Source organism: Vombatus ursinus, unplaced genomic scaffold (genome assembly GCF_900497805.2).
Source record: "Vombatus ursinus unplaced genomic scaffold, bare-nosed wombat genome assembly UNPS02014802.1, whole genome shotgun sequence".
Taxonomy (NCBI): domain Eukaryota; kingdom Metazoa; phylum Chordata; class Mammalia; order Diprotodontia; family Vombatidae; genus Vombatus; species Vombatus ursinus.
Genome location: NW_020954580.1, coordinates 24494411 through 24516678, shown reverse-complemented (window position 1 = coordinate 24516678; position 22268 = coordinate 24494411). Strand labels below are relative to the sequence as shown.

Genomic DNA, 22268 nt, shown 5'->3' with positions numbered 1-22268 from the left:
TCACCTTCAAGGTAGTGAACATGATTCCCTGCTCTCCATGCTGGAGATAGGGATCCATTAGATCCTCAATGAGATGTACTTCGGATCCTAAATTCCTGATCCTGTCAAGAGAAAAATGTGCCATGTTATTCACTGTCATTCACTGTTCCTTGTCATTCTCTCCTCTGGATCTATATTAAAAATGGAAAAGGAGTACAGAAAGAAGAGATTACTTTGATCCAAATGAGATCATAAAAGAATAGCCTAAAGGAAAATGAGACACTAGAGTGGTACATAAAAAATTATGAACTTATTTACACAGCCAGAGTTCTGCACTGTACTAAACAGTATCAGAAAATTAAGAGCTAGACACGACCACAGAGGTCAACGAGTTCAACCCTTCCATTTTCAGAGGAGAAAATTGAAGCTGTCCCCCCCAAAAAAGGTGAAGTGATTTTCCCAAGGTCACTCAGGTAGAAAATGGCAGACAGTACTTTAATTCAGGTGTACCCCTTGACCCTCAACTCAGAACAGAAAGAAAAAGGGCTTTCTTTTTTTCTGACTTTCACCATTCACACAATTCTTTATAACAAAACACTAATTCTGATAATACGTACTTTTCCTAACACAGTAACTATGACATAACCCATAAAACGTAGGGGAGAGGAGTAGGACTTGGAGGGGCAGGAACAGCAATGTCAGAAGAACCCTGAGGTAAAAAAGGGAAACGGGCAACCTGTCATCTCTAATCTCCCTTTCTGCTCGGTGGCTGAACCATTCCGAGATGAAAAGCACATGCCTCTGGGTGAATCCCTGCCCTGTCAGAGCAAGGAACTGCTCTGACATCTCAGGCTGCTCTGCCTGGGATGCTCAGACTCCGGTGAGAGGGCAGGGTGATCACTATCTCATTTACCTGCAAATTTAGCTGCTTTTCCATTTTTTTCAATCCCCTCCTCACACACTTGAAAGGTTACTCTAACACTTTCTGGGAACAGGTTCATGAACACTTTCCTCTTTTCATGGTTATAAACTCGCATCCACTGCACCTCTCATTTTTTCTCTACATTTCTGCATAGCTGCAAATATGCACTGTTGCAAAAATGAAAGTGAAAATGAGGTAACTAATAAAATCATGTGAATTCTCGAAGTTGAAAATGTTAAACTCCAGAGTGCTGAGGATTAACGGTAACGTAAACAACATTTTCCTTAAGATGATGGGCATAAAAGTAAGTGGGGAAGGAAACCAAAGATACTTTCTCTATTTCAACATTTTGCCAAATCTCAGTCATGCTCACCCTACCTACTTTAAAAGTCTTATTACCTTAAACTTTTAAAATTTTCCTTAAAATAACAAATGGTAAATTAGTTAGTCACCTGGCTCGTAACACCACATATAAGAAAACAGGAAACAGGTCGTCCATGGACCACAAGAAATCTTCCTGAAGTGTGGCAAGGACATTTTGAGATATCTCTTCAAAAGTCTGCTGGATAACTTTAAGTTTGTCTGATGGGGTAAATGTTGTGCTGTTGTAAGAAAGTAAAAGAAACATGTCACTACTTTGTAATTTTAAAAGATAAAAATCAGGATTCTATCAAACACATATGAGGTTCAAAGGCCTCAAAATAAATGTCTTTTTACCAGACAAAAGGGACTACAAGTCTCTCCACCCAGTAAAACACAGCTCCTCCCATCTGCCAATATTAATTTTCTGGCATATAATTTCTAAATATGACCTAATTTATACAATCTTAAATTATGTTTGCATGGATAAATAAAATGTTCATAGAAAAGTTTTTCAATTGCTCAAAAAGTGTCAAGTACTGCCTTTCCATTCATTTGCTGTATGTTTACTATGTGCAAGGCCAAATGCAATGGGGAATAACAAAAAGAAGAAAAAACTATCTCTATCCTCAGACAGATAGTCCAGCAGAAGAAATAAGGCACATATATGAGTAATTACAGTATAATGCAGAATGTGAATGCAATAAAAAAAATTCAGAAGTCAAATTACTTCTGTTTTAGAGAGAAGGCAAATCAAGGATAGCTTTATGAAGGAAGTATTTTTTTAATTTGTTGTTGTGGGTCTGAAAGGAAGGGAAATAAGTAGAGGTCAAGAAATGGTAGATAGGTTAGAATTTTTTGGTGAGGAGGAACAGTACGGATCAGAGGTAGGAAAAGAGATTATAACAAGCAGAGCTATATGGCTGGAGCACAGGGGATGCAAAAGAGAGGAGTGGAAGATAAGGCTAGAAAGGCTGGTTGGTGCCAAATCACAAAGGGTCTTCAAGGCTTAGCAAAAGATTTTATATTTTAATTTGTAGATAATAAGGAACCACTGAAGTGGAAACTGCCATGAATGGAGCTATGTTTAGGGAAGACTAATGTGACAGCAGTGTGCAGTGTGGAAGGATAAGAAACTGGAGGAAGTGAAACCAGTTTTGGAGACTTTTGTAATAAAAACAAGAACTAGGGTGATGATAATGGGAATGGAATGAGAAAACACAGGTCTTCACTAACTTAGGATAGAGGAACATCTACATTTCTCAGGAAGCTTCACTGATCACAGTTTCGGCTTGTCACCAAATGTAGAAATCTGGGGATTCAGGTAAAATCATGATCTTCCAAAATTCAGAATCAGCTTATCAATTTAAGAAATCCCACTACTGCTTTGAATCATGTAATGTATTACAATTCAGAAATTACCTGATCTGTTGTAGACATTCTACTGCTGAGGCAAAACAGGCATCTTTTGTAGTAGGCAAAACCTGCACAAGAGAACATTTGTATTTGAGGAACAAAAGGCAAACTGTTCTTTGCAATTATAACAGAATGTCTGATTTTGGGGCAAGTACCTTGTCTGTGGTGATTAGTAATGCACATATGCTCTAGGTAGGGTACTCCTATCTAAAGGGAAAGCAAGATTTCTCCCCAAGTCACTCAGAAAATAGTCAATCAACATCTATTAAGTGCCTACTATGTGCAAGAGACAGTGCTTGCCCTCAAGGAGTCACAATCTAACAGGAGAAGACAACAAGCAAACAAATATGTACAAACAAGCTGTATACAGGAGAAATAGGGAATAATTAAAAGAGAGATGATGGTAGGAATTAAGAGGGGGTTGGGAAAGGCTTCCTGTAGAAGGTGGGATTTTAGTTGGGATTTAAAAGAAGCCCAGGCAGCCACAGGGAGAGAGAGAGAAGAGAGCATTGCAGGCCCGGGGGTCAGTCAGAGAAAATCTGAGATGATGAGAGATAAGAGTGAACCCAGAGCTGCTGGATCCAAGTGGGGAGTAAGGTGTGAGAAGCCTGGAAAGGCAGGAGCAGGAGAGGGTGTGAAGGGCGTTGAAGGCCAAATGTTGTATTTAATCCTGGAGGCATCAGGGAGCCACTGGAGTTTGAGGGGTGGGGTGGAGTGACACTGGCTGGATTTAAGCTTTAGGAAAGTCATTCTGGGGGCTGACTGGAGGATGGAACAGAGTAGGGCTGGACTTCAGGCAGGCAGTAAGCTAATGGAAGGCTCCTGGTGTGAGGGGACGAGGGTCTGCCCCAGAGGGATGGCAGCGTCCGAGGAGAGAAGGAGGTGTATTCAAGAGATGTTGCAAAGGTGAAATCGACAGTTCTTGGCAACAGATTGGATATAGGGCGTGAGAAATAGTGAGGAGTCAAGGATGATACCTAGGTTTTCACATATCATTTTTCAGGCATTATTCAGGTTTTAAGGTAAAAGCACATCTGGTATGTGCTCCATAAACCAAGCCCAATTCAACTTACCTTTTTATTGTCTCCAAAGACTGACAAAGTCACTGGCCAAAATTTCCTACAAAAAGAACCCATGAGTTCTGTTATTGTAAGTCATTACTTACAGCAGACACTATTTAAAGATACTATCATAGATACATTGATTTCTTCCCATTCTGCCTAAGATAACTTTCTCAGATCTAGGTGTAATTCAAGTGCAAAAAATGTCTTAGGGCAGTTGTAATAGAATGCATGAATAACATCATAATTGCATGTTCAGCAAACATTACAGAAGGGGATTTGGCTATAATTTATTGATATAATATGAAACAATCTTGGTCAGGGTAGCTTAAACCTAGTCTAACTAATACTTTTAAAGTCTAAAGGTTACAAATTAGCATTTTGTTCATCAGTATGATAATCATCAACATGATGAAAAAGAAAGGAAAGGCAGGAAAATACAGTAGGTCATATAACTCAATACCAAAAGTATGAAATGATCAGTTATGTCTTTTAGTGAAACTACTTAATTTAGTCTTATATATATATATTTTTTAACACTCACCTTTGCACACCAAGAAAGCTCAGGAGAGCAGTATCTGGCTGTTTGTTTAGTCGAAGAACACACTCCCAATAAATATCCTCTTCTCGATCATTCTCCAAGGCATACAGCATAAAGAGCGGTGGGTAGAGTCGTGGTAATAACACAGGCAACAGTAATCCAGAACTTGTGACCACATAGCTAAAAACATTGGGGTGATAGGAGGGAAATCAAAAAGTCACAGCCGGGGAGACAATAACAGTTACACTTTCGGGCTCTAAAAGCCTATTATGAAGAAAGGAAACTCTTACTAAAGACAAAACAATGTAGAATTAAATAAGAAAAGTGATTATCTCTCAATGGGTAAGTGGTCAAAGGGACAGGAACAGTTTTTAAAAGAACAGCAAACTATAAATGACCATATGAAAGCATGTTCCAAATACTAGCAGTAAGACAAATGCCAGCAAAAATAATTTAGGCTTCACTGTTGTTGTTGTGGTTACTTATCACGAGTACTACAATGTGACATAACCAATGTCTCATGAAATGATATATCTTGTTGACCTTGAATGCATGATGAAACCATGCATGAAACTCCTTTCTTTGTCTTGCCAAGAAGTTTGTGAGCCACTCTTCCATTAGGCTTCACCTCTGTCTTTCTGGTTTCATGTTGTAGCAAGGATGCCAGGACTGACACAATTCAATTCCTTCAGCAGAATGCTCACTCACTGGTTATTGCCCCTGGCTATCATTACTGCTTTATGACTTTACATGCCCAAAGAATTATCTAGTGGGCAGACTCTCCACACTTAGCTAGGCTGGTCCTTAGAAATCAGACACTGCCTACTACCAGGTATGCATCGGAATTCTTTCCGGCACTGTAGGACTTGACAGAACGTGCTGACACACAGCTTTGCACCATGATGAGGGATCAGGGATGATGAGCCTAGCTAAATTTAGAAAGTTTCATCAGCAGACACTCAACTATCAAAGAATAAATTTTTTCTAACACAGTAACCCAATGAATTCTGTTAGAAGCACCTCATTATAGTGTATTCCTTTCCCCACAATTCATCTTTACTCCACTCACCCTGGTTCTGGAGATTCTGACCTCGAATCAGACTTCCCTGTGCAAAAGGATTTCCTTTCCTGGGGTAGAGGAACAGAGAGTGGAATTGTGCTGCCCTCTTCAGGAAGATCAGGAAATAGGAATCTGAGGAAGGAGAAATCGATTACATTTCAAGTTCAAAGATTAAAGTACTGTTTCGTGTTCTCTACTTGTCCCATTTAAGGTCAAGTGAAAGAAGAATTTATTTCAAGTTATTCTTAGTTCACTGAGATCTCCTGTCATGGAATGGTTTTTCCCAGGTGAAACTACCATAGCTAGTTATAATGAAAACTGCTGCTTATACACGATAGATGCATTTTATCCAGATTTGCTCTATTTTTACCTAAGTAGATAAACAAGAACATTGTGATTTAACTTTCAATGACCAGTTTATGTTGTAAACCTTTTAGGCAGAGAATATATCTGCATTAAAAAAAATAGCACTGGGGCAGCTAGGTGGCACAGTGGATAGAGCACTGGCCCTGGAGTCAGGAGGACCCGAGTTCAAATCCGGCCTCAGACCAAACACTTGACACTTACTAGCTGTGTGACCCTGGGCAAGTCACTTAACCCCAACTGCCTTAAAAAGAAAATAGCACGTAAGTGCTCAGCAAATAAACAAACAATACATTATTATGTAATAGATGGCTACAATTACTCATAATAATTAAATCCAATCTAATAAAAACTTCTTGAAATTCAGTTTAAGTTAGACATGTTAATTATAGAACCATAAGCTTTAAGAGCTATAAGACTTAGCAGCCATCTAGCTCAAATACCTCATTTTATGGATGAAGAACTAAGGTCCCAGAGGTTAAATAGCTATAATAACTTAAAACCATGGTGAAGTTTTACATGTCAGAAGCAGAATTTGAACTCAGGTCTTCTTAAATGGGACACTCACATTCTGCTTAAGGATAGTAAAAGTCTATCATACTGTCAGTGGAGAGGATTTCAATGTTATGGGCTAATATCTTTCCACTGGACTCTTAGATGAAGTAATGTTTCAAGGACACAGCCATTTCTTTATGCAAGGTATGATTCATTTATGTACGCTGCAGGCATTAGAAACACTATACAGAAGGAAGCCTGAATGGTACAGTGGAAACTTCACTGGATTGGGAATTAGAACACCTGAGCTGTGATTCCAACTCACCCACATGTGACCTTAGGCACATTATTCAACTTTTCTGAAACTCAGTTTCCTCATCTATAGAATAAGGAGACTGGCTTGGATTACCTTTACAACCTCTTACAGCTATGATAAAGTCAATACCATTTTCAGAGTAAAGACTTCTTTCTGATGGTGTAAAAATAAATCCAACTACTAAGAAATATTTAGATGTAAAAATCAGTTTCTTTATTTTTTATCTCAAATCTACTATGCAAAATTTCTGGGGTCTTAGAAAAAACTGGTGATTCTTAATAAAGCATTTTTTAAAAATTCTAGGAACAAAATGAGGACAGCCACACAAAGTTCAGTTTCAAGTGAAAAACGATTTTCTAATGTGCTTAAAGAACTTCAATTAGCCATATGCTCTGACCTGACCAGTTGGAAAATACGCTTAAGGTAGGACTGAATCTCTTTCACAGCTTCTTGCAATAATCGCCGATTGGCCCCTACTCCCACATAAGTCATTCTATACACTGCAACCAGGGTTTCTATGAGCCGACCCAAAGGGTGCAGTGGAGTGTCACAAGCCTGAAAGGAAAAAGAATTACTTTAAGTGAGTCAGCAAACTATGCAGAAAAAAAAAAAAAAAAGACCAATCATTTTTTCCAAAAGCCCTGAGATGTTTAAAAGATCAGAAGTCTTAAACTGTAGTCCAGAGAAATCAAACAAAATCTTATTTTGAGACATTTTAAGCTTCCTATTCAAGAATACCACCATTTAAGATTTACTAATATTTATGCACTTTTACAAAAGTGTTAAGCCTTGCCTTAGAAAAATGTCATTCATGCCCTATAGCATGAATATAGTGTCTAAGACTTTTTCATCCCCTGGCTTTCCCTCCATATTCTTTCTTATCTACCTCTCTCTCTCTCTCATCACCCACTTCTTTTCTTCTTGGAATAATGGCATCTTTAAATGCTGAGAGAATAAGTACAGAGGAAAGGTCCAGAAGCAGAAGTGAGCTGACCCTCTAACATACAAGTGTTTGCTACTGCCAACAAAAAATAAAAAGCTAGTTGAGCTCTGAGTTGCCCACCCTGCCAACATCATAACTTCTTAATTTCAGAAATGTGTTATAGAGCAGTGGTGTCAAATTCAAATAGAAATGGATCCGTGTAGGCTATATATTGACGCAGAAAACCACAAACTAACCAAATCTATCCTATTGTATTTTTATTTATTTTGTCAAACATTTCCCAATTATATTTTAATTTCGTTCTGGTGGCCTATGAGTTTGTCACCTCTATTCTAGAGTGATACAGGGATTAACAGAGGACATAGTATACACTCTACTCAGAAGGCAAACACAGAACTAGACTAATATTTAACCAAATCTGGTTACTGTTGTGCTAGTGGTATGGTAGTGTCATTAGTTGTAAGAGCCAACAGAACTGACTTCTGGTTTACCTTTATTAAGTATTTCTTTATCTCATCGTATTTCTCCACAGTGAAGGCACCACCAACATGCTGTGGAATGAATTCCAAACTTTCCAGTGTCTGGGTATGTGAACGACTTAATATCTCTGGACTGGAACAAAGGAAGTATAAATTTACATAAAGAAGCAAACATGATTTTTAAAATGTATACATAACTCCATTCTCTAAAACTTGTTATTATATCCCAGATGTATGCAGGGGACATACATGGAACAAGTCTCAGTACCAAATGCATTCATTTAGTAGAGTTTCTGTTCCCACAAAGGGGAAGTCAGAAGGAAACAGAAAGCAAGCCTATGAAGGTAATAAAGTTCAAGCTAATTTCTAGAATTTCTCAGAGTAAAGGGTTACACTTTGGGCCTCAGTTCCCTGTGTAGGTTCAGCGTTTCCAGGGGAGCTACGCAGGCTCTCACCTATCTCGGTGCTGGCGACGGTGGGTGGTCAGGGCCACAGCAATGTTGTCCCATGCCTTCCAGACTTCTCCCTGGCCTGGGCTCTCACAGCCTAACTGGTGCCAGCATTCTTCAAATACTGCCTTCCATTTCTCATCAGCGGGCACTGCTAGGTTTCCTAGCTTCCTACTAATAAAACATCAAACTTTTACTGATTTATACCATTACATAAAAAAGGACTTTGAAGCAGAAGAAAGCTGAGAACCTTCTCCATATGTGACTGGCAAGATTCTGTGGAGAAATGGTAATGACAATATTTGATGTTATTAGAACAGAATGAAAAATGTGAAGTTACATGTACTTCAAGGCACGTGACATCACACCTGAAGTACTGAGTCTGAACTGCCCAACCCTCTACTTTTCTTTGCTGATTTCTAGGTTGGATTCTTCCAAAAATAAAGATTCCATAATTTTCACCACTGAGGTTAAGCAGAACCTTGAATATACATATTATACCTCCAAATCAGGTAACATTAATAGATGCATCTATGTAATAAGTGTAAATTGAAAAAACTGTTAGGTACCACTTAAGCACCAAATAGGTTAAAAAAAAAAGACAAAAATGCATGTTGATGAGGGATTTTAGAGAACTAAGTATATTCAGACGATGCTGTCAAATGTAAATTGGTAGAATATTTTTGGAGAACAATCTAGATGCAAGAGTCATAAAAGTAATCAAATCCTTTGACTCAGTAACACCACTTAATGGGTATATATATTTTTAAAATAGCTACTTGTAACAGCATTATTTATAATTACAAAAAAAGAGAAACTTCCTAAATATCTGCCAAGTGGAGAATAGCTAAATAAACTTGTAGTCTACAAGTATATTAAACAACCTTGGTACATAAAAAATGGCTAATGTAACGGAATACAATTGAGAACGACAAACATGACATTGGCAAAAGCATGATAAATCTATAGAACTTAGAGATCAAAATCACTACTAGATACTCACAGAACTTTAGGTCGGTCCTTCTCACTCTCATACAAACTGGGTTTGAAGTAAGTTCCAGTAATTTTTATCCCAGATCCCCATTCCCCATTGAAAAGACCTTCGATGTAATCGCCATTTGGCATAGTCAGCGTTCCCTGAGTAAATTTAGGGAAAGGAACTCGCAATTAGTGGAAATATTTTCAACAAGGATCAATAAACAGACAGTAAATTATGAACATGGCTTGGCCTTCATCTTTACTTCCTCTACCGTTTCCTATCGCAGACTCATAAATGAGTGTTATTTTTTTCTTAGAGTTTCTAAGAGCATAAGAGAAAAGAATTTGCTTGCATTAGTGGAAAATATATTATACATGTAAAAATAATATGAATTTTGCAACCTTTCCATTAAGTGTCCAGTCATCTGAAAATTCTCCCTCGTAGACAGTATCATCTTCAGAAAGTAAAATGCCAGTTCCCTATTTAAAGAAATAAGAATATGGTGATAATATCATACTAAAAAAGAGAATATTTGGGAAACCCTGTCTAAAGCCTTAATGATGAATTTAATACAAAAGGAAAAAATATAAATCTAAGACGGCAGTTCAGATCAATAATAGGATCAAATAAGAAAATGATTAAAAATAAGCATTAATTAAAAATCAACAGTAACTACATACTTATAAATATGTATATATTTATACATGCACACACACATATATTACACTCACCATCATTTTATTAAAGTTAAATGTTCCTTCATAGTACAATCCAAACTGAGTAACTACTACACCATTCCCCTGACACATATCATCATGCCACATTCCCATATATTTTTCCCCCCTGAAAAAGAAAATAAAAAAGAGAAAAACAATGGAGATTAAAGATAAATTTATCAAAATGGTGGACTAAACAAGGGCATGTGAGGTATGTAAAACTTTACACGGTGCCTGTCCTCATTCTTTTTTTCTCAGTGGATCTTTTCCCTATCTGACGTCAGAGAGGTTTCACTCCGTTAGAACATTTTGGCAGCAAAATTTGCTTGGTCAATCCTCCCTCCCCCCCACCTCATACATCCCTGAAATTATAGCACCTCTTGGTGGGAAATGTAATATACTTTACAAAATTTAAATTTACAACCAACTTCAAGTACACATCTCTAAGAAATAATCACTCAGTTCCTTAAGAATATACTTTGAAATAAATAAATAAACAGACAAACAAACAAACAAACAAACAAATAAATAAATGGGGCAGCTAGGTAGTGCAGTGGATAGAGCACTGGCCCTGAAGTCAGGAGGACCTGAGTTCAAATCCGGCCTCAGACCAAGCACTTGACACTTACTAGCTGTGTGACCTTGGGCAAGTCACTTAACCCCAATTGCCAAGAAAGAAAGAAAGGAAAGAAGGAAGGAAGGAAGAAAGAAAGAGAGAAAGAAAGAATACTCTCTTTTGCCCCGTCAAAGGGCACACAATGAAAAAAAGAGGGATATTCCAAAAACAGATCAATTTCTCACTTGACAAAATGGAAACAGTTCTATCAATCCTTAACAAAAGGGAAATGGTGTCACTTTCACAGCACTCTTTTTCAAATAACTAAGGATGTGGCAACAACAAATAAGATTTTAAAGAAATAAAATAGTTAAATCTACAGGTGATTAAATTTCTCTCTAAATTTTTGCTATTAAATATAACTAAGGTTTCTCTTATAAGTTTTTCTCCTGGCAAATGTGACAAGCTTATATAAAAAACATTATTTTCTGACAGTTTTTAAGACACTTCGTAAACCATACGCCCTGTATATGAGTTGTTATATTCTACATGGGTAAGAAATTACTCATCCTAAAATTTAATTATGAGATTGATGATGGTGCCCAGTACTATCTCTCCCAAAGCAAATTAGAGGAAGTATTTAGTTTTCATAATAACTTCTCTTCTTTGCTTATTTTTCTTTAGAATGTCTTATAAAGCTCTACTTCATTGTGATATAAACAATAAGTTGGTGGCAGTGTCCTCATTTCACAAGCCTTTATCTATGAGAAAATATAAAGTTTCTTTTTGGAGAGGAGAGTAGGTTTTGTGTAGAGTTTGTCTATGTAGAGTTTAAAAGAACACAGTACCAATATTAATTCTGAATATGTCTGGCCTTCTAAAAGTCTACAATGCAACTTACATGAATGGTCATTAAAAAAGTGATGCAAAGAGCAGTTCATTCTTTGACATTTTTTCTGCTATTTAAACTTCCTCTTCTTTATTCCCTAAAATTGAGCCATTCAGCTCTTCCTGAAGTAGCTTTGCTTTTTAAGACGTGAATAAATTTTATTTTCTCAGTCTAAAAGATGAAGATTAACAAGAGAAGGAACACTATACCTTGTGATATCATCAAATACACCATATCCAGACTTTTTATCCATTACCCATTGGCCAATGAACATACTGGGAGAGGAGGAAGTCAGTTTACCACTGCGTAGAAGACCATGACCATGACGCATGTTATCGTGAAAGCAGCCTTCATATACCTCTCCATTGGCATAGCTGTAGTTTGAAGAAAAACCAAAGAGCAGCACAAATATTAAGCTGAAGCTTTCAAATATTGATCCTGAATGTCCTTTATTCTTTCAGAAACTAAGAAATTTTAATCCATATTCAAGTTTCACTGGTAGTTCTAATTGTTTTTCATACAATATTATAAAAATGACTATGTTCACTCACATTTTAAATAACCAAAATCAATGTATTGAGGCCCAGTATTTGAGAGGTCTCAGTGGTTTGAAATAACTCAGGGTTCTTTCCTTAGCTCCTGTGGTTTATAGGTAATAGCAGAACTACAACAAAGGGGACAACTGAGATAAATACAAAAATTTTATAGGTAAAAATAATATTCATTAAAGTAGGAAAGTAATTTTTATGAGATTTAATAAAAATAGATAAACAATTTTCCAAATCCTAAAGACAGGTTGACCTTTATATATAAAAAGTTAATGACACTAGAATGAAAAGTAAAATTTACAGTGGGAAAATTTCACTACAGGAATAGATATCAGTTTATTTTTAGCATACTACTATTACTATAAAAAGTTTTCTAACACTGATCTAATCAAAATTTGAGGGACATGTTTACCTGTAGATTCCTTGACCACACATTTTTCCTTCTTTCCAATATCCCACATAATGGTCATCCTTGTTCAGTACTTTATTTGGGACTTTGTATTCCCCGTACCTGCCAATGCAGATAAAAAGTACACAATGACTTTATTTTTTTAAATGAAGAACTTCAGACAAAAATAGCCAATAGGAAGAGGAAGGGTGCTGAGGCTCTCCTCATCTCCTTTACTGGTTTATTGTCCAGATCATGTCCCCTAACTAGGTATTCCCCAAAGCTCTCTCTCCTAAGCCCCTACTTTTCTTTTTCTCCGCTCTCTTCTGGGTGACTTCATCATCACCCATGGGTTTAATCATTAGCTCCATGAATATGACTAACAGATCTATATATCTGATTGCCTACTGGATATTTCAAACTGTATCATCCCAAACTCAACATGTCCAAAACATTGCTGCCAAGGTGATTCCTCTATCAGGCGGCTCTTCTGTATAGCTTTTAGCCTTTCACAATCTGGCCCCCACTTATCTCTCTAGCCTTATTACTGCCTCTCACATTCTACAGTCCAGCCAAACTGGGCTTTTCTCTGTTCTTCACACACAGCATTCTAACTCCCATTTGGATGCCTTAGTACTGGCTATCCTCCCATGTCTGGAATGCATTGCCTTCTTTTTCCCACCTTGTAAGAGTCTCTCTGTTCCTTCAACATAGGAAGCCTTTCCTGATCCTCTCAAAACACTCCATCCACTAGGGCACCTTGAGGTGCTTATTTTGTATGAGTTATGTAAACAGATATCTGACAGATGTGAAATGACTCTTCATCTGAAGTTACATATTTTAAACATGTAATATTTATCCAGCTTCTACCACTTTATATCAAGTTATTATTTAAATATATAAGCATAAGAATGCATGAATAGATAGACTGTAGTCTGTAGCAATGGAGAGAACACTGAAATTAAAGATTCACTGGCATGTTGTAAGAAAATATAGGCAAATTGCTAAAATAAACCTTTTCTGATAAGCTAATGTCTCCATAAAGAAACTGGTTTTTCCCAAATATTTATACCACATATACAATTAACAGCCTCAAAATACTATGACAATAACTTAAATTTATGATAAAAATTCAGAGTTTGAGTACAAAAAGCAAAAATTCTTTACTTTGAAATAATGACAGACATTTAGTGATGATTATCTTGTGATGACTTATTCTCATTTAATAAAAGTTATTTTTGCTACCAGGGGGTGGATCTTGCTTTCTTGTTACTCTCACAATTCAAAACTCAGATCCTGCACAAGCTACACATAATATAGTTGGCAAGGATGTGGGGACCCCTGGCTGAGGCCATGCTGTTGTTCAGAGCACAAAGGTAGGATAGGGGAAAGAAGGGGGTTTCTCTACAAACTAAAAGGAAGTGATAGCAAACAACTTTATAGTGATAGAGTCTGTCTGCTTGGTTGTACCCAACCCCTGAAACTCTAGGGTCTTGAATGGGCATTTCCCCCAGGCAAAAGCTGAGTGCAGACAGTTTCTGTGCCCACTACGGGGCCTGAACCAGAGGAGTTGGAGGTGGGTGCTAAATAGGAGAGCATGAAGGGGACGAGGAAGTGGCTGTTTAAGCATCCTTAGATCACAAGGGCTATTTGAGCTTACACTCAGGCTGAAAGGTGCTGGTGTGCGACAGAGATTAAGATGTGGAGTTCCTATCTCCTCAGGAAATGTTGCATCTATGGGAGAATTAGGGAGGGATCTTTGAAGAAGTACTCTTGAAGTACCTTGATCCCTGAGAAGCTGGTTTTCTGCCTCTGCTGAATTTTGTTCTGTCACTTAACTCCAGAAGACTCAGAGCTGAGTCAGGGAAAAGCTAACTTAGAGAAGACCCTCCAATTAACTTCCCTCTCATTAGGTTATTCTTCTAGACCCCAGAATAACCTGGCAAGCTGCTGGCAAGACAGAGGAATGGTGGACATACCTTAAGAGATAGCCTGATGTTTTACATGACCACACGTTGCTTTCACATGTCTGCAAACTGCTTGCCTTCTCAATGAGGGGTGTGGGGAGGGAGGGAATTTGGAACTCACTTTTAAAAACGAATGTTGAAAATTGTTTTTACATGTAATTGGGGAAAAGCAAAATACTCAATTAAAAAAAAAAAAAACACCAAAAAGGAGATACTCTGCATGGGCACAACTGCAGGCTGGTCTACAAAATCACTAGGTGGGCCTAAAGCCCAACTGCAAACCAAGAAACGGGTTTACTGGGCTCTGTAAGATCAGGCCAATGGAAAATTTTCCAACTTACAAAAAATCCTCTCTCTTATTTGTGCTTCTTTGTATATGTCAATGTTCACCTCACATGCCACTTTTGCGGAACCAGAAACCTATTAGAGCCATTTCTGTCACGGGGCACAGGTGGTGCAGTGCATAGAGCACCAGGTCTAGAGTCAGGAAGACCTGAGTTTAAATCTGGCCTCAGATACTAATTAGCTGTGTGACTCTGAGTAAGTCACTTAACCCTATTTACCTCAGTTTCCTCATATGTAAAATGATCCGGAGAAGGAAATGGCAAACCACTCCAGTATCTTTGCCTAGAAGACTCAGACACGACTGAAAACAACTGAACAATAAGAAAGGGGGCTGGAGGTCAGAAGGCTTTATACAGAAAAATAACGTGACTGAAGGGTACTCTGACTTCAGTTACAATGATGACAATGGCTATCTTGAGTTCTGACTGTACCTGATCAGCTAGGCAGCTGCTTGAACCCACCCAGGTGAATTTCCTTATTTCTAAACTGTCTTCAGACCTGTGCAATTCCTTAGGTTGTATAAATAGCTGTCCTATCTTGGTCTCTATCTTGGGGCTCCCCTTGCTGCTGGAAACTAGGACTCATTCTTATTCAATACAAGTATACAAAGCTGTGGTTTTTGATGTCCTGGTGAACCAAGATTCAAACCCAGGCCCTCTGTAGGCTACAGACCTTCTGAAGGATGTCAACTCCTCAGAAGCTATTTATCAAGCAGTACCTTGATACTTCATAACAATTTGCTGAAATTAATCAAATCAGGGTACATGTCACTCTGTGTTCATTCTTCTTGGTCAGACCAGCGTAAATCGTAGAAAGAATACTGGATTCACACTTGAGAAAACTGGGTGTTAGCTTGGCCTCTGTCAGTACCTATGTGATCCTGGACAAGTCACTTAACTTTTCATGACGACTGGACTAAGGACCTCAAAGGTGTCTTTTAGTTCTAACATCCTAGGAGTTGCAGGCCTTGAACCTTTCTACTACTGAAAATTTCCTTTATGGGGAGATTTCTTTCCTTCCTTGAACATGATAAAGATGTATTTTATAAAAGAAAACAAATTGTTCCCTCGCCCTCATTCCAACAGATGAGACATAATGTTTTCTTACCCATCTTCTAGGCCATTTCTGAACATGCCATTATACATCTTTCCATCAGTCCATTTCAATGTCCCTCTGGAATGAAGTACACACATGGATTATTTCATTTTAGCACTCTACTATATCGCCTCCTATTTCTTTCATTCCAAATTTTTAACATGTTACCTGCCATGGGGTTTCCCTGAAAGCCATCGTCCATCATAAACAGCATCCTTTAATCGGGGGTCCTTGTAGAAAGTATATCTGGCACTTCTTGAAATAGGAGGTTCTTGCCTCTGAACACTGCTTCCACTTGCATAAGGGGGAAAATCGGACATACCTCTGAGAGCTTGGTCCACAGCCTGGCTAATGGCCCGTAACCATTTAGTCTAGAAGGAAACAATTTACAACAGTGAGGCAAAGCAACAACTTAACAAGTACAACTTTAAATAGCTGCTTTTGTTGGTATGAGAAATGCTTCACTCTCTTAAACCTTTTTGTAAATGTGAACTGTGTAGTCAGAATAACTCGACATTCATAACTATACTTTAAAAGTCAACTGTCAAAAAAAGTTATAAAGTATGAAAGCTCAGTTCAGTGAAAGTTTATAGGAGACACTGTAAACCCAATCACTACAGTCAAATAAAATCAAGTTTGTTTTTTTTTTAATAGAAGACAAATGACTGGGTTGGCCACAGGCACATATACACATGAATGGGTGGCTAGCAAAGAACTTACTTTTTCCTGTGGTGTTGATGAAACAAGAATAAATTGTTCTTCAGGTGTAGTTATCTTTAAGCCATTCCTAAAAAGGAAACAAAACTAAATATACTCATATGTCACCATCATGTGACTACTGAAATATGAAAGACAACTTCTGTACCAATTAAAAGGTAGGAAGAAACCAACAGAATTTGTTACTCTTGAAAAATTTAGGATAACATGATCATCTTAAAGGATTTAATCTGAAGTTATCATCATTATTATTATATCTATTTACGGAATGTAGAAAATGTCATCTTATTTCCTATGTAGTACCACAGAGGGATACCAAGGGAATTCCTTTCCAGGGGTGGGGAACCTGCAGCCTCAAGGACACATGTGGCCCTCTAGGTCCTTAAGTGTGGCCCTTTGACTGAATCCAAACTTCACAAAACAGGATTTATTCTATAAAACTTGGACTCAGTCAAAATGCCACACCCAAGGACCCAGAGGACCACATGTGTCCTTGAGGCCAGGTTCCCCACCCCAGCTTTATGCCTTTATAGTAATGTCTTGGCTCCTATATCTATAACTTTATCTCCCTGGTACAAATTTTAAAAAGCAATCTATTGTATTAAATCCTAGGAAATTAAGTTTCAGAACTAGGTAGAGAGAACAGAAGTAGGGAGAGAATAAAGGAGGCAGCTAGGTGGTTCAGTGGATAGAGTGTTGGGACTAGAGTCAGGAAGACCTGAGTTCCAATCTGTACTCAGACACTTACTGGCTGTGTGACCCTGGGCAAGTCATTAAACTTCTGTTTGCCTTGCAGAAAGAAATGGCAAACTGCTCCAATATCTTTGCCAAGAAAAGCCCACATTGGGGTCACAAAGAGTCAGACACGACTGAACAACAGAGAGAATAAATGTGAGAGGAAAACTACTTACACACTACCAACTTCTTCTGAAATAGGTTCCACCCACAGAGTAGACAAGGGGAAGATATGGTGTGTGGAGAACTATAAAAGAAGACAAAATCACACAGGGTTGACTGATTGAGTGATTCATTCAACAAGCATTTACAGAGCACCATGCTTGGTCAGACAACACTGATAGGTATGGCCAGCTATTACAAGGGAACGAAAAGTCCCTGTTCTCGGGGAACCGTACATTGCTTTGGGGGAAACAACTTGAAAGAGAAAAGTGAATATGTACAATGTAAATACAAGGTAAGTGAGGAAGCAGGAGAGCAACAGTGTATAGGCCACAGGGAGCACCTGAGAAAAATTAATTCCATTTTGTAATTGATTCTATTCTGTACCAACCAGTGACATTTTGTGTTAACTGCTTCAGTCATGTTACTTTGTCTCTGAGTTAAGTTCAGAAGTTCATAGGTTTAGAAGTTCCTCTTTGAGTTAAGTTTAAAAGTTCAGTGTCCCTATAAATCACTTTAACTAGAAGAAATCTGTTATCTCTATTCTACGAGTTGTCCTTCAAGGAAATCTGATTTGTTCTTCATGTACCACTAACTAACCTTGAAGGAGGACACAATCAAAGAGCAACAAGATGGAAGGAGGGGTGGTTGCTAGTTCTGCATAACTTACGTCTGCCAATCATATTGTCCCCTACATCTATGATGCTTCTGGCTTTGTAAACAATCATATTGTTTTCCCCATCTATGATGCTTCTGACTTTGCAACCAATCATACAGTTTTCCCCATATATGACGCTGCCGTCTATTTTTTTGGATGCTTCTACTGTAAAAATGATCTGTCTGCCTTCATTAGGGTCTTTTTGGTTTTCTGAGGAGCTTTTTATTACCCCTTTTAGGGTAAGTGCTAGCTTTACCAATAAACTAAACATGCCCAGAACTTTGTGCCTCAAATTACTTTAAGTCAATTGTGACAACTGGCAATCACGAAGGGATCAGGGGGAGGAGGTTAATCCTCAGAGCACTGTTTTAGGAGAACCCCCTTCACAATGCTATGGTGCAATTTTCACAGGGTGGAGCAATGGTGTGGATTTCTCTGCAGAGGACCACACTAGACACCTGACTTGCCCCTCAATCCCAAATCTTCTGAGCCAAGGTAAGGCCCCCACACTCTTGGGAGAGTTGCAGCTTCACTTGTCTGTCCTACTGTTCTCCTCTCTCCTCCTCCATGCCCAGAGCACAGTTGATGCCCTTTAAGGAGGGGGTAGCGAAGCCTGCAAGCAAGGGATTCTCCCAGTTAAAAAAAGGGGGAAGTCATAAAGTAAATTCCAGGCCATTCACTGCTGTTAGTAGGAGGAGAGGTTAAGTCCTGGGCCTCCTGTCATAACTGGTGAGTAGGGACTGAGTGACACTTCCCATTCAAGAAGGGGTTGGGGGAGCTCAGATTCTCCTCAGTTGGAAAAGGGGATAATTAAACATAATGCAAAATCAATTTAAGACACGTAAGAAGAGTCCCAAATGTGGCCTGAAAAGGGCTACTTGTGTACACTGATTTTTAAGTGTCAGCGTTCTTGTGTCTAACTGGTCACATTGTTTTCGTAAGTCAAATTAGTTTTCTTTTTCTTGGGGCCTGGTCAGCTGAAAGAGAAAATGAAAACTTTTTTCTTTAGAAACAAAGTCTTTCTCTGTCTTTTAACTCTGGGCATGGTAGAAGACAGACAAGAGACACAGATAAGAGGGAATCTTTGCTCCCAGTGTGCAGAAATTTATGGCATCATAAACTAATTAGAGACTAAATTTGTGAATGAAATGTAATTTCTCTATACTATGAATTTCCAATATATGGTTTGAATGTTTTTATAAATGCTGAAGTGTTTTAATGAGTTTTGTAAATTTCTGTTGGCTTTGTTTTAAGGAAAAATGAGACTAGAACTGTGAAAGTTATAGGGAAACAACATTTAGATCTTTTGTAACTCTATCCCCGAAAGTGACAGAATTATTGTCTAATACGAGAGGGAAGGTAATTTCACTGATTAGAGAAAAGAGAACCAAAGCTAGTTTGAAAATAGTATAGTATAGACAAGTTTTTCTTTGGGCTTGAAAAGGAGTCGTCAACATATAGGACGATAATTTGAAGGTCTGGAAGGATCAAAATGAAGGTTTCAGTTTTTCTAGAATGGGGGAGATTAGCTTCTGGCCAAGATGGCTACCTGAATAAGGGAAGACAACCCAGCTGTGACAGACCTACTTTAGTAAACATCTAAATATCTTACCACATGGAATGATGATAAAATAGCAGATGACTGCTTCCACTGCAGAAATGCAGGTAGAAGCTTACGGGTAACAGGTAAAGGGGTTGCTCTTCCAGTGTAACCAGAGACGTGTAGCCTGTAAAGCTCTGTATCCAGAGGCTGCAGGAGCAGAGATTACCAAACACAATGGGGGACGCTGGGAGCTACCAGAAGTGGCAGTGACCAGCATGGTTTCAGCCGCACTCTGACAGGGACCTCCCTAGGCCATGGGGCTCTGAGTTCCCTAGTACTCTGTCCTGAGATGCCACAGAAGGCCCTGAAGCACCCTGACCCTGAAAGATCCCAAGGGGATTTGACCCCAGGAGCCCAGGTGATCCCAGTTGAGTAGAGCTAACTGTCCCAGGCAGAAGCACCACAGGAAGCTGAACCTAGCTCTGGCACAAATACTGACTTCAGGAAGTAAGCTAGAGACATCAATAAACTGAAGAAGGCACGGACCATTATAAAGAATTCTTGCAGATCCACAGATACCCTAAAATTCAACTTTCAAGGAGAGAGTTATTCTATAACAAATCCAAGCAGAAATACAAAAGAAAAAATGGATTTCCCATATGGACATGATTAGAAGAAATGAAACAAGAGCTAAAAAAGCCATAGAGGAAAGTACTGGAAGAATAAATAGTTTATAACAGACAGTGGTAAACTTTACCCAAGTGATAGGATCCTTGAAAATTAGAATGACCAAAGAAAAATTAATTACCGTGAGATAGCAAGAAGTATTAGAATAAAATCAAAAGGTCGAAAAAAGTAGGAGAAAATGTAAGGTTATCTGTTATCAAGAACAAATGACCTGGAAAATAGGTCAAGAAAAGACAGTTCTAAAAAAGGAGTTCAAGTGCCAAGGAATCATAGTCAAGATCATTCAAAACCTAGCAGTTTCTATTATAAATAAGAGATATTGGAATACAATATTCCAAACAGCAAAAGAGATAAGCTTACAACCAAGAAAAACCTACCCTGCAAAGCAGAACATAACCCTTTAATGGAAGAGGACTTTGAAGCATTCCTGATGAAAAGCCAGAATTGAGTGGGGACTATGAATGTGAACAAGAGAATTAAGAAAAACCTAGAAGGGTAAATTTGAGCAACTGGAAGGCACTGTATGAGAATGGCAATGTTAATATTCTAACAGAAAAAATGTGTCTCTTTAAAAAAATCTTACTGTCTTTAAAGGGTATTGAGTTAAACAGGCAAAAAACGAGGACCTGGGGGTAAATTAGTTCAGTTCTGAAGGCAGGGGGCAAAGAGAAGGTATAAAAGGAATACATTAATGTAGAAAGGAGGAAAAAGGCGATGGAACTTGCTATTTCTCAAAATTGGAGTGTGTAAGAAGAGTAAATAAACATGAGGGAAAGAGTGGCAGAGGCAAGCATCAGACAAATCTCACTCTTATCTGAGACAGAAAAAGGGTAAGTAAACATTCACACAAACACATATGCACTGTTTGGTGTAGAAATACACAAAACTCAACAGGGAAACAGGCAGGGATAGGCAGAAGGAGAGGGTTAAGAGAGAAAATAATACCTGGGAGGGAAAATTACAAGCAAAATAAACTTCCTCATCTTGAAGAGGCAATTAAAAGGAAAAAAGAAAAGCAAACAACTAGAAACTAAAGGGGTGCCCATCAAATGGAGAATGGCTGAACAAATGATATATGCATGTAATAGAATATTCCCACGCTGTAGAAAATGAAGGAAATTTCAGAGAATCCTGAAAGTATGAAGTGATACAGAAAGTGTGAACTGAAGGGAGCAGAACAAGGAGAACAATTTATTCTAAGGCAATACTGTCAAGAAAATCAACTTTGAAAGACATAAGCACTCTGATCAAAGCCAAAACCTACTACTTCTCTAGAGGACTGATGACAAAATATGTTACCCACTTCCTGTTAGGTGTCAAAAAAGACAAATTTTTGTACATGTCCTATGCGGATTTGTCTCATTTGACTATGCTTACTTGTTAAGGGTTTCCCCACAACCACTACCATTTTCACTTGGGAGATGAAGTAAGGCTATAGTTTTATCCCTCCAAAAGAGGGCCACCAAAACATTTTAAAAATGCATAGAAAAGAAGGAAACAGACTAATTTTAAAAGTAACATGTTGAATTTATTACATAATTTTTTAAAAAAAGGTATGAAATGAAAATTCATTTTCATATGTAATCCTCTTTTTGTGTTCCGCTAGGTATGGAAATGCTTTTTTGGGAGTGTTTAAGTTCAGAAAGAGAAAACTTAAAACAAAAAAATAATGAGGGAGCTCTGGGCATATCTGTAAGCCGAAGGAAGGAGTGGATCGGGGAAGAGACTGAAAGGAAGAGTAGATAAGGAGAGATTGAAAATTACAAAGAAAGAGGAGGATAATTGAAGGGGAAGCTCTCCTTGAAGAATAAGGAGAGAATGGGATCAAGAGCACAGTAGGAATTGGGAAGGAGAAGGGCCACATTCTGAGAGTGAAGAAGAGGAGTTGGAGATGTTATT

General features: G+C 38.2%; 1 protein-coding gene across 7 annotated transcripts in view; it reads right to left on the bottom strand.

Annotated features, from left to right (window-relative positions):
• The window catches only part of ALS2 (alsin Rho guanine nucleotide exchange factor ALS2), an 81196-nt gene that overhangs the window by 5660 nt on the left and 53268 nt on the right, over positions 1-22268 (bottom strand). For 6 of the 7 annotated variants that reach the window (XM_027873517.1, XM_027873522.1, XM_027873521.1 and 3 more), the window contains 18 exons: positions 17496-17566; positions 16588-16654; positions 16036-16238; positions 15880-15945; positions 12485-12583; positions 11734-11898; positions 10095-10206; positions 9765-9842; positions 9388-9521; positions 8391-8558; positions 7948-8068; positions 6911-7068; positions 5349-5471; positions 4283-4459; positions 3751-3796; positions 2684-2745; positions 1354-1503; positions 5-101 (listed from right to left, as the gene is read on the bottom strand). In XM_027873517.1, coding sequence (XP_027729318.1) covers positions 5-101; positions 1354-1503; positions 2684-2745; positions 3751-3796; positions 4283-4459; positions 5349-5471; positions 6911-7068; positions 7948-8068; positions 8391-8558; positions 9388-9521; positions 9765-9842; positions 10095-10206; positions 11734-11898; positions 12485-12583; positions 15880-15945; positions 16036-16238; positions 16588-16654; positions 17496-17566 — 2097 coding nt within the window. The remainder of the gene's footprint in view (positions 1-4; positions 102-1353; positions 1504-2683; positions 2746-3750; positions 3797-4282; positions 4460-5348; positions 5472-6910; positions 7069-7947; positions 8069-8390; positions 8559-9387; positions 9522-9764; positions 9843-10094; positions 10207-11733; positions 11899-12484; positions 12584-15879; positions 15946-16035; positions 16239-16587; positions 16655-17495; positions 17567-22268) is intronic. The other variant, XM_027873520.1, reaches the window with a different exon arrangement.